The 14014-nt window shown below is 38.7% G+C and overlaps 1 protein-coding gene across 1 annotated transcript in view; it reads left to right on the top strand.

The window, feature by feature from the left end:
- syt9b (synaptotagmin IXb) overlaps nt 1-14014 on the top strand; it is a 49132-nt gene that overhangs the window by 18625 nt on the left and 16493 nt on the right. The window contains exons 2-4 of the mRNA XM_084936287.1: nt 3350-3525; nt 6674-6891; nt 7565-8105. Coding sequence (XP_084792413.1) covers nt 3350-3525; nt 6674-6891; nt 7565-8105 — 935 coding nt within the window. The remainder of the gene's footprint in view (nt 1-3349; nt 3526-6673; nt 6892-7564; nt 8106-14014) is intronic.

The following is a 14014-nucleotide window of genomic DNA, read 5'->3' as shown; positions in this document are numbered from 1 at the left end:
TCATGCAAAGCAGGGATAGACATGTTCAGCAACAATACTCAGGTAGGTGTTTAAGCAATACTCAGTTGGTACTAAGGGGCCTAAAGCATTGCCAAGAAAACATTTCCTACACCACCATCACCATGTTTATGCCAAATCTTGACCTTACAATCCAAATGTGTAAGCAGAAAGTGAGACTTATCAGATCTTCTATTGTTTAATTTTTGTTGAGTCTGTTTCCTGTGCTTCACAGGAATGTCACCGGGTGTGATCATCTGCTGTTGTAGCCCATCTTCTTCATGGTTTAACATGATGTGAATTCAGAGAATTCTGCATACCTCATTTGTAATGAGTGTTTTGTTGAGTTACTGTTCCATTGTTTTCTTGAGAACTGCTGCTCACTGGATAGTTTCCCTTTTCCAGACCATTCTCTGTAAACTCTAGAGGTGGTTGTGCGGGAAAATCTAGTAGATCAGTTGCTTCTCAAATACTCAGACCAGCACCAACAACAATGTCGGCGTTCAAAATCACTTAAATCACCCAATGCTTGGTTTGAACACGTCTACATGTCTAAATGCACAGAGTTGCTGGTGATGAGGATGGTTAGATATTTGCATCCAGTAGCCAATAAGCGTGAAATAAAAGCTTTATTTATAAATATTTATAATAAAAGACTAATTATATGTATTACTTAGAAAATATGGGGTGTTGTGTGCAAATCCCTTTCACAGTGTGAAAAAACTCATCTAAATGTTTTTCAAAACTTCAGGATGCTGTTTTCATCTGTGTGCTTAGAACCCGTTTCTGCTAAATTGATTCCAAATATTTCTACATAAATCATTCTGCAAGGCTGCTTTCCTCAGTGATTCTGTATAAAGTAAAAGTAGAAGTTGAAATAAGTTGCACAGTACAATGCAAAGAAAAACATCAAGTACTAAACTCTAATGGCATCCATAAATTAGCTGATCTCACCCTGGTTTAAGCATTCTCTGCTGTACTGTTAAGAGAAGCTCTTAGCTCTGCTTTGCAGGAACGACAAATAATAAACACTGTTAAAGAAGAATGGGTTCACGACCACAGATGAAATGTAATATAAACATGGCTTTCGGCAGCTGTTAAAAACGTAGAACAGATTCTTGCTCATGTGATGGCATGTCACTGGTACACAACTACTGCAGACATTGTGAATGCTGAGTTTATCACTGCTATTGTTCAAGCATAATCAAGTCTGCAGGGCATTGTACTGAGCAAGGAGCCTCAAAATTTCAGACCTTTGTTTTTGTGCGAGTTTGATTCAAAATGACCTGCAGGAAGAAAAAAAAAGAAAAAAGGAAGATCCAGAGCGCTCAGTCGTGTCTCTAAGTTTTCCTCTTTAAAGCATCTTATCTCAGCAGACATTCTTAGCCAAGCTTTTAGATGAGTTTGAAAAGGCTGCTTCACAAGAAAGAGGTATCAACAAACATTATCTCTCTGAAGCTACAGGGTGCTATTACCTAGCAGATAAGAGGCAAACTCTCTCCTTAGCTAATGGACGACAACATTTTATCCAGTTGTCTCAAACGTCCATCAATCACTACTGCAGTCTGGAAATAAATATTGCATATTTTATGTGGTCCATACAGATGGAAATACAGAACAGATGCCCTGTAAACAGAGGAATACACAGGGATATTAGATTTTTTAATTGCTAGAAACAGTACTGATGAGGACTGTGAGACAAAGAAATAAACTTGTGGCCAATAACCCTAAAACAATGAGTGAGAGACATTAAAATGCATTGCAGTGCGGAACCGCAGTTTGGATAATCATTCTCTGTGGGTTTGTCACAACCAGAGACCCTTTCAAGTTTGCTTTAAGAACTGAAGCATTTGCGTCATTGTTTATTTAATGCCCTAATTGTTAATTTAACAATTTAACGATAAAAATGTAAAACAATACCTATTTTGACAATTTCTGTTTGCACAATGGAACCCACCAAAGTCCAGGTGTTTCACATTAAACCTCCTCATTGACATTCGGTCTGAATTCTAAGATGCATAAACATGTAAATGTGAATAAGCATGCTCCTGGTTATGGCTGTTTGGACCCTGCACAACCTTCTGTGCTTTGGTTTCTGGGTCATATTCAGAGCCCCTCACTCATGCAGAAGTCCGGTCAGTTTGTCAGATATTTTCCCAGCACAATTTGAGCCCCTTAGTACCAACTGAGCATGACTTCAGTGCCACAGCCTGCCTGTTCATTCAGCTAACCATGTAAATTCCTTCATAACTACAGTGTACCATGTCACAAAGCTCAAATAGCCAGTTTCACCAGGGAACTTGGTACTAACTAGGTGTGCCTAATGAAGTGACCGGTTAGCATAGATGTGTAAGTCATGTAATGTGATATAAGATATGATAATACACTTATGCTTATAGTTATCTATACAGTTGTTTGCCTGTATACATTTTCTGCAGCCTTCGTTGGCTCTCAGTGGCACTCCCGCTAGTTTATGTAAGCTGTATTTTCCCAAAGCATCTTTTATTTACTACAGCTTCAAAGGCAGCTGGGCTTTATTTGAAGCAAGCTTTTGTTATTATTAGTATGTGATTAGTGTATGCAGTGTATGTATCCTCCACTAGACAAACTCTCGTTTTTCAGCATTATGCTGTTAACACTAATTCAACAGTTCGGTGTCCATTTCAAATTAAAAGCCTTCTTATGTTTCTGTGCATTCAACAGACCAGGCAGTGTCTGGCCACAACACATTCCTGCACATGTTTTCATGACTGTAGGTTATTTGCAATTATTTATACATTGGTTTGTTCACCTGCAAAATATCCATCCATTGCTCACCTATAATTATGTGTGTTGCAGTGAAAGTGTCAGTTGTTAGATTTGTGCTTTTTGATTTAAAAAAAGAAAAGAAAAGAATGAGTGACATCTTTCCACATTTTCTTCTATCTATTCAGTCTTTAAAACATCCTACTAAGAGGAAAGATTATATGACTGTTGAAAAAGAATTATAATTAATAATAATTATTTATTAGAATTAGGTAATCATTTAAATGGGTCATCTCTCCCTGATCATTTTTTCCCTTTCAAGATTGTTTAGAATATTTTGACGTGGCCTTTTAGCACTTTATCAACATGGTAATGTATCTCTGTCTAATTGCTGGGATTTTTGGATAGTTCATTAAACATATTTTTTTCTTAAACTTTAGCCTACTATGAGAAAATGTTATATTTTCTTCTTTAACTTTGCATTCTTAATAAACACAGTCTGTCCTCCGTAGGGAGCTTGGTTTATCTGTGCCAGCATTTTTCACAGGCAAAGGTGCGTTCACCGTTCGCTGAGCATCTCTGCCTCCTTTTTCTCTTCCATCTCTAGATGTATCGGTGAGCCTGTTGTCTCTGCTGGTGACCACCTGCGGTCTGGCTCTCTTCAGCGTCTCCCTCTTTGTCTCATGGAAGCTGTGCTGGGTGCCACTAAGTGGTCGTTTCCTCCCAGATGTCCTCAAGGGGGCACACTTCTTGGGAGGAGACCAACAACCTGTCCTCACAGAGGTAAGGAGGAAGAGCAGGGTTAATTACTTGTATGACCAACATTTAGTTTTAATGGGAATATCATGTAAGCAGAAAGGAGCAGTAAAAATCATTTTTTTTAAAGAATACTTTTCTTTGAATTTGCCAGTATTGAATTTCACAGTACAGATGCAGATAGGAAACCAGGGGTCACAAGAGGATATCACATGCAACCAAAGTCATATTCGGCCAAAATCCAACCCGGTTGTTACAGTGATATGGTGTGCATCTTGGACAACCAGATACTCCAAAAATCTCCAGTGAAAATTGTATTTCACTTTGTCTTATTGCCGCTTTTTTGTATGTAATCAGTCTACTTGCACTGCAAGATTACTCCTAAAATAATACGGCCTTTATAGAATATGATTTGTATAAAACTCTTATACAACACAGTTTAATACTTGATATTGTACTTATGTTGTCAAACTGTAATGACAACATAACTGCCAAATTAAAATTAAAATCCATTTTAAAGGTCATACTACAACCTCATACTGCAATATTTCTCTCAAGCCCAAAGAGCTGCTCAGCTAATCGGTACACGATGACAACCTGAACTGAAATGCTGCTGATTGCAAGCAGGTGTCATCTATATCATCAGTGTCGCTTCTGCAGCTAAGCTACTGCCAGCCTTGTCTACATTGAGTTTACCTTTGACAATTATAGTCACAGTTGTGCCAGTGTAACAAACGGGGACACTAAAGCGGTCGCGCCAGAATGTCGTGCTAAAAAGAAAGATTCTTTAAAATACAAGGGGAGCAAGCGAGTCAGATACCAAGAGCACAGAGATGAAGCAGGTCTGATCAGAAACAGTTTATTACTAGTCCAGAAAACACCAATAAAAAACACCCTTAAAAACATACACGATAAAAATATTATTGACAGCTAAATCCCCCCCCCCAGGAATAAACAAACCCAATGCTAAAACTAGTAAAAATACAATTTTCTACATTTACTAAAATCCCCTGATGTAATGTCCCACAACCCTGGATGCATTATGGGTCCACCAGCAGGCCAGAGATTCCTTTGCATGAGTTGGGTCCATGCCAGCCCTGTCTTAGGCCGACGAGGAGGAGCCTCCTATCCCCCTCTTGTCCTCTCACTGGGCCCACCACATCCCAGCCCAGCTTCCATTTGGCACCGGAATCCTCCACGCGATGCCACCATGGATCCCCTCGCGTCAGCACCCTGCAAATACACAAATAGGGGCCAGAAAACTCGTCCCGGAAGAGACCCTGGCTTATAGCCATGGCAACCCTTTCCCAGCACAGCTGCACCCAGCATATGACAGTGGGGAAAGTGTTACTCACATATGCGGTCGATAACAGGCAGCGTCTCCCACTGTCGCCCTTCTCACTGTCCGAACTGGGACACCGTGTCATGCTGGCCATCTAGCATTCCTCTTCCAGTCTGGGGCCTCCCTCCTTCAGTGCTCAGCTAGTCTGCTTTTAAAAGGTCTTTACACAGCTGATAGGCCACCTCTGGACACACCCATGCCTCAGCAGGTGGTCCCTATCAGCTAATTTGTCCCATGTGCAGCCAGTCCACAGTGGATAAAAACCATGTCACATAAAACACTAAAAGCAATAGAAACAGAATAAAACCATGCAAATAAAACGACACTCATAAATAAACACTAAAAATCAGAATAAAACCCATATACAAGATATACACAAATTTCCACTGTGTGACACCAGCTCACATGTGGCATGGAATGGAAATACCCAGGTTCTGGGATCAGTGCAACTGCTGTACTTTTTGCACATTGGCAATAGACAGATAAGCTGGAAAAGTTGAAAACCCTTTATAAACCCATCCAACTTTCTCTATAACTATATAACTAACTATACTATGTTGGAATTTTTGTGTGAGAATGCAGATACCCAAGGTAATGTATAAAACGGTTCAGGGCTACAGCTATCTTCTTATATATTCTAGATATTAAAAATGTAATGAAAAGCATAAATGATGTAATGCTATTACTATGATATAGATATGACTATAAAAAGTGGTTTGTGGTCTACTTTTGCTGACAAATGTGTCACATCCAGTCTCTACAAAACAAACAACTCACATGAGACTAACCTGTTAACATTGGTGCTAACAAAGAAGCATACGTGTCATGCACAGGTACAAGAAGCAGTGTCTCTGAGAGTCTACTCTTTTGAATGTTTTGTTGGGCTTGTTGAAGCTGTTGGGACTGGGCAGTGTAACCTTATCATTCTTCTTGGTCAGTAGAGTTTTTTCACTTAAAATAATTCCAGCTCTACTCAACTTTTACATGACTAAAGATCTAATCACCCAGAGTGATCCAAAATGTCCTGTTCTCTATTAGATGGCCTTAAAGAGAGAACTTAGTAACATAGTTTTGCATCTGTTTCAAGCAGTAGTGCTATTTGAACTATGTATAATTATACACACAAACAGGAAGCCCTTTTTATAATGTGTATTTTCTATTTGACTGGGGTTTTCTACTTGGCATTGTACTGGTGCGAGTACACTGCCACCACTACTTTCAAATTGTGTACAAATTTCATCCTGAGTATTTGTCGTCTGAGCTATGTTAGCGCAAAGGGAAGCTAAAACAATTGTTAGCTTAATCAATCAGAGCTACAGTCAAAAGATTTGCTTCTTTTTTGGTGGTTGTCTGCCAACTTTACAGCGATGATACGATCCCAAAAACTTAGGAAAGACTTACTGGACTGTCCTTGACCTATTTTTTATTTCATCTAGTTCTAATGCTAAGCTAACAACCTTGCAGGTATCAATCTCTTTATTTGATTGTTGCCATGCACTTATTTTTTTTTACTTATTTTCCAAGAAGGGCAGTCTTTAGAGCTTCATATTATAACATTTTAACCGTGATTAGTGGCAGTCGCGCTACAGGAATAAGTCTACAACAGAACACATCATGTTTCAAAAAAGTACATGTCTTTTAAAAATTTTTTTATCTTAAAATAAGGAAAAGGATAATGACTAAAGTATTCAAAGAGCTGGAAGCATTTCAGGTTTAAGGCACTTCTGTTTAAAAATACAGCCAAGAAATTAATTTAACAGTCCAACTAAGCATTCCCACATTATATTTTTTTAATAGCATGCAGTAATGCAGACACTGATGTGTGCTGTGCAGGTGGACGGGGAGGAAAGGGAATACAGTGAAGATGGCTGTGTGAAGGAGCCTTCGGGGCCCCCTTCGGGTGTGCCTGTCCCGGAGTCGGCCTTGAAGATAAGCCACACATCACCTGACATCCCACTGGAGACGCAAACTAAGGTGGAGAAAAACCATGCTCACACTCTGGCCAGGGACAGGGTTCAGAGACAGATTACTGAACCTACCTCTTCTGTACGGTAAGTAGTTCTTAAAACTGTTGTCCAGTATTTAGTGTTGCTGACAGGTTAAATACAGATGACAGACACAGTTCAGAGATTCTTAATTAGGAAAGTGACAGTATACATCAGGGATGTGTGCTACAAAGCAAGTTAACTTAACTTTCTTAACTTACCCAGTTGATTCTTTCACACCAAATGTTAACTTCCAATGTGACATCATTCATTCAACTAATGCCAGGTGAAACTTCACATCAGCTGTGATTACACTACGACATCCTTAGCATAGAAATAAAGGTGCTCTTAATATTTATTGATGCGTATCCGGGAACAACAGACTGTATATAGTTTGTCAGAACTACAGGACCTATTACTGTCAGGGAAACTATATCTTTGGACTCTTTAAGGAACGGTGACAATATTTATTTTTTATATTTTGCTCTCATATCTCAAAAATAACTCCCTCCAGAACATTTTACGTGTGCAGTAAAAGTTATCAAGGAAAATGTGTACCAATCTTGTAACACTGAAAACCCAGGCTTAAACCTTAAGTTAGCCTGTTAAACCCAAAATCCTACTTTGTAGTACAGGCCTCAGCTGCTAGAGAACACAGTAGATGCAAAGATTTAAGAATATATTTGCTGAATAATTTGAATTGCCTTATATACCTTCCAATTATACCACTTTGTTACAGGCACAACTCCTTCCGTCGTCAAATGAACTTATCCAATCCCGACTTCAACCCTGCTCAGTTCCAGCGCCAGGAGTCTTTGTCTGGTTTGGGTCGGATCAAACCAGAACTTTACAAGCAGCGCTCGATAGATGCAGAAGATGGCCATAGAACCTCTAGCTGTGGGCGCCTTCACTTTATCCTTAAGTTTGACTTTGACCTGGAGCAGCTGATCGTGAAGATCCACAAGGCCCAGGACCTTCCTGCCAAGGACTTCTCAGGGACCTCTGATCCTTACGTCAAAATCTACCTGCTGCCCGACCGCAAAACCAAGCACCAGACCAAGGTGCACCGGAAGACACTCAACCCGGTTTTTGATGAAGTGTTCCTCTTTCCTGTGGCGTACGCAGATCTGTCGAATCGTAAGCTACACTTCAGTATTTACGACTTTGACAGGTTCTCTCGCCATGATTTGATTGGCCAAGTGGTGGTGGACAACTTCTTGGATCTTTCCGACTTTCCCCGGGAGACAAAACTGTGCCGGAACATACAATATGTAACCTCGGTGAGAACTAGCTTCTTTACATTCTTTGACTGTCCATTGTACTCTCTCTTCTCTTTGTCATATTAAGGCCACAGTTATTACATTTACTAAACATGTTATTATTTATTGTCAGTACCATGATACTTGATGGCGAGACCGACACTATCTGTAGTTCCCAAAATCCCTTGTCCTTTTTTCAGTCTGTAACAAATCTGCTCAAACAATCAAAAAGAGCAAGAACTCCTGTAAAACCCTTTAATAACAGCAGAGGGAAGGAGATAAGTCATCGGACTTGTATCTCATTTCCCCTCCAAGTGGAACTCATCTGTGGCTTCAAGAGGCAAAGACATAAAAATATACTTAGACACAGTTAATGTTTAATGAAACCAGTAGGGAACACTTGGGGGTAGTGACCCAGATCTACACATAAGATTAGGGTTGGTTTGACAGAGATACAGCGACACTGTCTATATTACATTATTCACTGGAATAAATCTACAGCATTGGTACACAGAGTAACTCAGTTAGGAAGTTAGATCCTCCTATCAGGGAATTTGTTTTGGCTTCCCTCCTTGTTGAACAAGAGTTACAGTATGGGATAGACATTTTTGTTGTTGTTGTTTATGGGCAAATAGTGTCAGATCACACTGATTATGAGCAAATGTAATCTGTTTATGGAATCGTAATGGGCGGACTAGGATTAAAAGACCGTTCTGCATATTTAGTCATTTGTAAGTGAAGCATTGCTTCATTGTGTACGGAAGTTTAGAAGTTAAGCCTTACACTAATCATTGAACAGAAATCATAGCATTTATTCCTCAAAACATACTCAAAATAAACTAGTGTATAATCTGATTTTTAGGCTTTGCTTAGGCTGCTGCCCCCGCGACCCGGCCTCGGATAAAGCGGATGAAGATGGATGGATGGATGGAGATATGCAAATAGATTTAGCAGAGTAAAAACTCCAAATGAGAAATTCTGTGTTCATTTAAAGCTGGTATCAGGCTTTAGGTTCATATTCATCTTATTCACGCTGCTGTAATTAGGCCATTTGAACAAAGAGATGCTGAAGTCAGGTAGACAAGTGAGTCAAGGACAAGGGTGGAATAATTAATTTCGTTTTGAGCCTGTAAACAATTTACAGAATTAAAAAAATAGGCCAAGGCTCTTGATTATGGATGCAGTCGATGTTTTCTGTGCTTTGTCTTTGTACTGCAAAAGTAATGACATATCCATTAGTCGTACAGAAATAGTTTGTGTTTAGCACAATAAAACACGCAACCAACATGGCGGTGATGCTATACACCTGCAAAACATAATCAGTTGTCATTGTAAGCTTGCTTGCATGATGATGTTTGCATTTAGCTCAGTTAGCAACGCCTCACTGTTACCATACAAGTGTAGAGGTTGTTGTGCGCCAAGTTGAATAGATGCACTCAGGCAGGTAAATGATGGCTGTAGCTTCTGGGTGTGAAAAGTGATGCTTGTGCAGAAATGCTTTAAACCTCCCTTATTAACTATTCATAAACTGTTTACTGTAACATTTCTGTAATGAAGTGCCTTGATATTAGTTGTTGAGGTACCTTGCTGATGCATTTGTAGTCAAACCATGTATTTTTTCCTTTACCTCTTGCCGCAGCCCTTTGCTCTGAAACCAAAGACATGAGTTACATTTTTCAGTTTAGTAGATTTTCCTCTGATTGCAATTCCAGAACCAAAGTGTCCACCAAACAGAACATGTCCTTTTGTCCTATTATGCAACTCCTGTATCAATTGAGCATTCAGTGCAATTGTGATTTTTCTTTGTTGTTTCTGTTCCCTTGTCTAATAACTGTTGCAAGCAGCATTTTTACATGCAAATGATTAATTAAGAGTGTTTACATAGCTGAAGGTGGTAGTGTGTATTAGATTGTGTACCTGCTTTTATCTGTGATTCTGTTTATAAAAGAGGCCCATACGTTTGCACGTCTTTAGAAAAGCATCTGACAAATACAGTGCATATGAACATGTGTGCCAAAGTGTCAGGAGTGTGACCACCACTCTGCCTAATTTTGAGGCTTTGAAACTTACAAGGCCAAGGCAGCTGCTCCTCATCAACTAATTATGTTCAAAGCGAGAAAATGATCGTTAGCTGGGCCAGCGTTAAACCAGTTCTGACCTGTTTGTGCCTCGTTAACTACAGTGATGTGAAGACGCAGTGGGGCAACACTCCCACCTCATAGAGACACACATACTAATCTCGTTGGTTCACAAATATTGTTTCCACACTGCGCAGACTCAACAGCATTGCCAACTAAATAAGGTCAGTCTAATTGGGTCAGGCCCTCCTCTGAGACTTTCAATATGTGATGTATAGCTGTCCTGTCTTGTATGTCCAAGTCATAAGGCGTCCACTTTCTAGATATAATGCCTTTTTAACCATCCACCTTAACACCATAGATAAAAATGGACACTGACAGACATCTCCAACTCTTCATAGTTTACCTTTAGCAACTCAGGGATATTTTCGTTTTAAGCAAGAGGATATACAGTATAGTTCAAGATGTCAAACTCAATCATACGTGAACTTTAGCTATAATGAAACAGTGCCATTAATACAGGTTCTATTTGACTGAATCACCTGTAGTTCAAGCTGCAAGGCTGAATTAGAAGTCACTTTCTATTTTTTGAATCGGTGAATGGGTTTTTTGAACAAGAACACCAACTTTGGCAGATGGATTGTTTGGATTGGTGAAGCTGTATGTGGTCGTTATTAGGTTGAGTTTGGTTATCACTGAAGTATATTTTTAACCTGTGTCACATCAAGTCAAGAATAGACAGAAAGAGCCCTGGTACTATGAAAAAGATCACTCAACACACGTAAAACAACGGACATGTCAGCCTCTAGAAAATGAATGAAATCAACTGGTAAATGGATACATTTAAACACAAAGGCCTCCATCACATAGTTTATATTGTGTCCACTGACTCAACTCTCTGAGAGCCACTGTCATCACAGTGATATACAAGTGGGTGAACAGAGATAGTAAAACTATCACACTCTTTCTTATCACTAGGAAATCATAGTTATACACTATTCTATCAATTTGCAGCGGAAACCGCATTTTCTATTTTTTTAATGTCACAAGAACAGGAAGAGAGTGAGATCATGCTGAGTTGCATGCTGAACATTTTGTAAATGTAAGTATTTTCTCCATATATCTTAATATGATCCAATCTGACTTTTAGCTAGTTAAATTTCACAGGATTAAAAAGGATTTTTTGTAAAGTTGCTCGGCAGGTACTTTATTTTTATTTTGCTGAATTCACGTCAATTTTGTCCTGTTTTCTGTAAAAAAAAAAAAATTATGACGTTGACGGCTTGACTGATTTTAGGAGTGGAAGTCTGTTGCGTATTGTACAGCAAGTAACGTTAATCCAAACTGTAACTTGAGTCTCTCTAGCCTTCAGATTAGGCGTCCATAAACGAGGTTACACGTGTAACTGTGCTTCTCTGTTTCCAGAAAGCAGTCAAACCCCAGAAATGTATTAAAACAATCCCATGTTTTTATATGCATGCACAAAATACATAGATAATGATTGTTCTCTCTTATTTTTACAGAGAATCAGTCTGATTACTCAGATTTGTGTCTGCACAGCTATATGAACGTCTCAGGATTTTAGGTCTATGAGGGAGGTCTAAAGAAAAATATAAAGTTTCTATTACCTCTTTCACTATCCCCAGCAGAACTAGGTTACCTCCCTTGAGGTTACAGATTGGGACCCCGTGTTGGTCTTCTCACAGTGTCTGTGCATTAATCATGGCTCTTGGCAGTGAATGAACCCCTAGCCATTGCAGGCCATATGCACTGGACTCTAATGCATACATGTTTCTGAGTTGCATGCTTATAGACATCAGAGCCATCTTGTTGGTTATGTATATAAGGTTAGGCATAAAAGCAAATTCTCAAGAGCTTGAATCTGTTACTCTAGCATGTTGATTTTTAATTAAAATTAACATATTTTTAGAGTTTTTATAGCCCCGAGCAAGTAATAGAAAGATTTTTTGTGAATTTGTGTCAGAGTTATAACACTTGTTATGTTGTTGTTGTTGCTGTTAATGTGATTAATTACTGGAGCAGCTTTTGAAATCCTACTCTGGAATGCTTTGCTGGCACAGGAAGGAATGCAGCTTCACTTTGTCTTCTATTTTTCAGTAGCACTGCAAAGGACTTCAGTCATATTAAAAAAAAGATATTATACATACGGGGATTTTAGTGATGATGAATTAGGAAAAGGTTAAAATGGCCAGATTATATATCAAGACGCATACTTTTCGTTTTCATCAGTGGATTACCAAATGGGTGAAAAGGAAGTTCTGCATAACATTTGCCTAAAACTAAAAGCTTACTGACTGAACTGCTTCAGTTATTTTGGGAGTTTTGTCTTTACTCATCTCTTTTCACTTTCTATGTGTTTACAGACCACTCTGCATTTATCATAAGTTATTATTTATCTCTGGTTCCCACCCTCACCCTGAACTCAGATGGCCCCGCCCCTCCCTGAGCCTAGTTCTGCCGTAGGTTTCTTCCTGTTAAAAGGAAGTTTTTTCTTCCCACTGTTGCCACGTGCTCTTATGATTGTTGGGGTTTTCTCTATATTATTGTTGGGTCTTTACCTTACAGTATAAAGCGCCTTGAGTTTTGATTGTTTTCATTTGGCACTATACAAATAAAATTGAATTGAACTGACTGAAAGAAAAGTTATTATTCACTGAATGAAATGACCTACAAAGAACAAAATAGAGTAAATATCATTAAATATGATTTAAAGAACAATCTTGCTAATAGCATTACCTTAGCTTGTCTTAATGTTTAAGGCTTCAGCTACACTATGGTAAATGGACTGATTTTTATATAGCGCTTTTCTACTCTCCCAAAGTCCTCAAAGCGCTCTATACAACATGCCACAAAATTCATGTTGTCCAGCTAAACTATACTAATGGAAACATAAACTGGAACAAAGAGCTAAGACTCGAGTTCCGAAAGAAGAAGAAAATCTGATATAAATAATAAATAACTAAGAACAAAACCAAAAAGTAAAAAGAAAATTTAAAGCCCAAGAAAACTCAAAATTCTGGGTTGAGGAATCAAAACCTTGACAAGCCCTTTCTATATGTTATCTGTATTTTCTCCCTTGAGCTATGCAGCTTCCTTGAATTATTTGCTTTCCAGCAGATGACTTTTTGCCACATAGACGTCTCTGTCCTCTTTCTTCTTAGCGAAAGATTTTTGGGGACAGCAAGGACAATAAAGAGCTCAGAGCCACTGTAACCTGCAGCGTCTGCAGGGCCAGTCAATACTATTGACTGCAATCTGCTTGGCCTGTAATTAGGACAATGATGAATGGGGTCAGCATGTACATTCAAAGTGTGAGTGTGTGTGTGTGTTGTTAATTCAGTAAAGGAGCTTTCCATTTCCCGACAAGGTCCTTTATCCATAATAATGGCATTTTTCCTGATTCATTATAAGATTTCTACTTTTTTAAGTCTTGCTGTAAAGGTATATGCTTTATACATACATGTACAATGTATTTATATTGAGACAATAAGAGTATGAAATGCCCCCCAAACTGTTCAATAGTTTGTTATACAAAGCAAACAACTACTGTTAAATTCTACTTCATGTTCATGCATGCACTCAAAACGTGTACTTGCTAAAAACACTGAGAGTGTATGTGATTGACCTGAAAGGTATGTATCTATTCTATAAAACAGTCTTGGACATCCTCACCTGGTTTAATATTCAAACCCTTTCCATGCAGGTAAAATCTAGGCTTGCTTGTCCTGTTCAGACAACAATGAAGGTCATATCCCATTCAGTGTGTGTGTGTGTGTGTGTATATATATATATGTATATGTATATGTATATATATGTATATGTGTATATATA

This window comes from Perissodus microlepis, chromosome 7 (assembly GCF_051167445.1).
Source record: "Perissodus microlepis isolate ML-2025 ecotype Zambia chromosome 7, ASM5116744v1, whole genome shotgun sequence".
NCBI classification, from domain to species: Eukaryota; Metazoa; Chordata; class Actinopteri; order Cichliformes; family Cichlidae; genus Perissodus; species Perissodus microlepis.
This window is presented reverse-complemented; position numbering and strand designations above follow the sequence as displayed.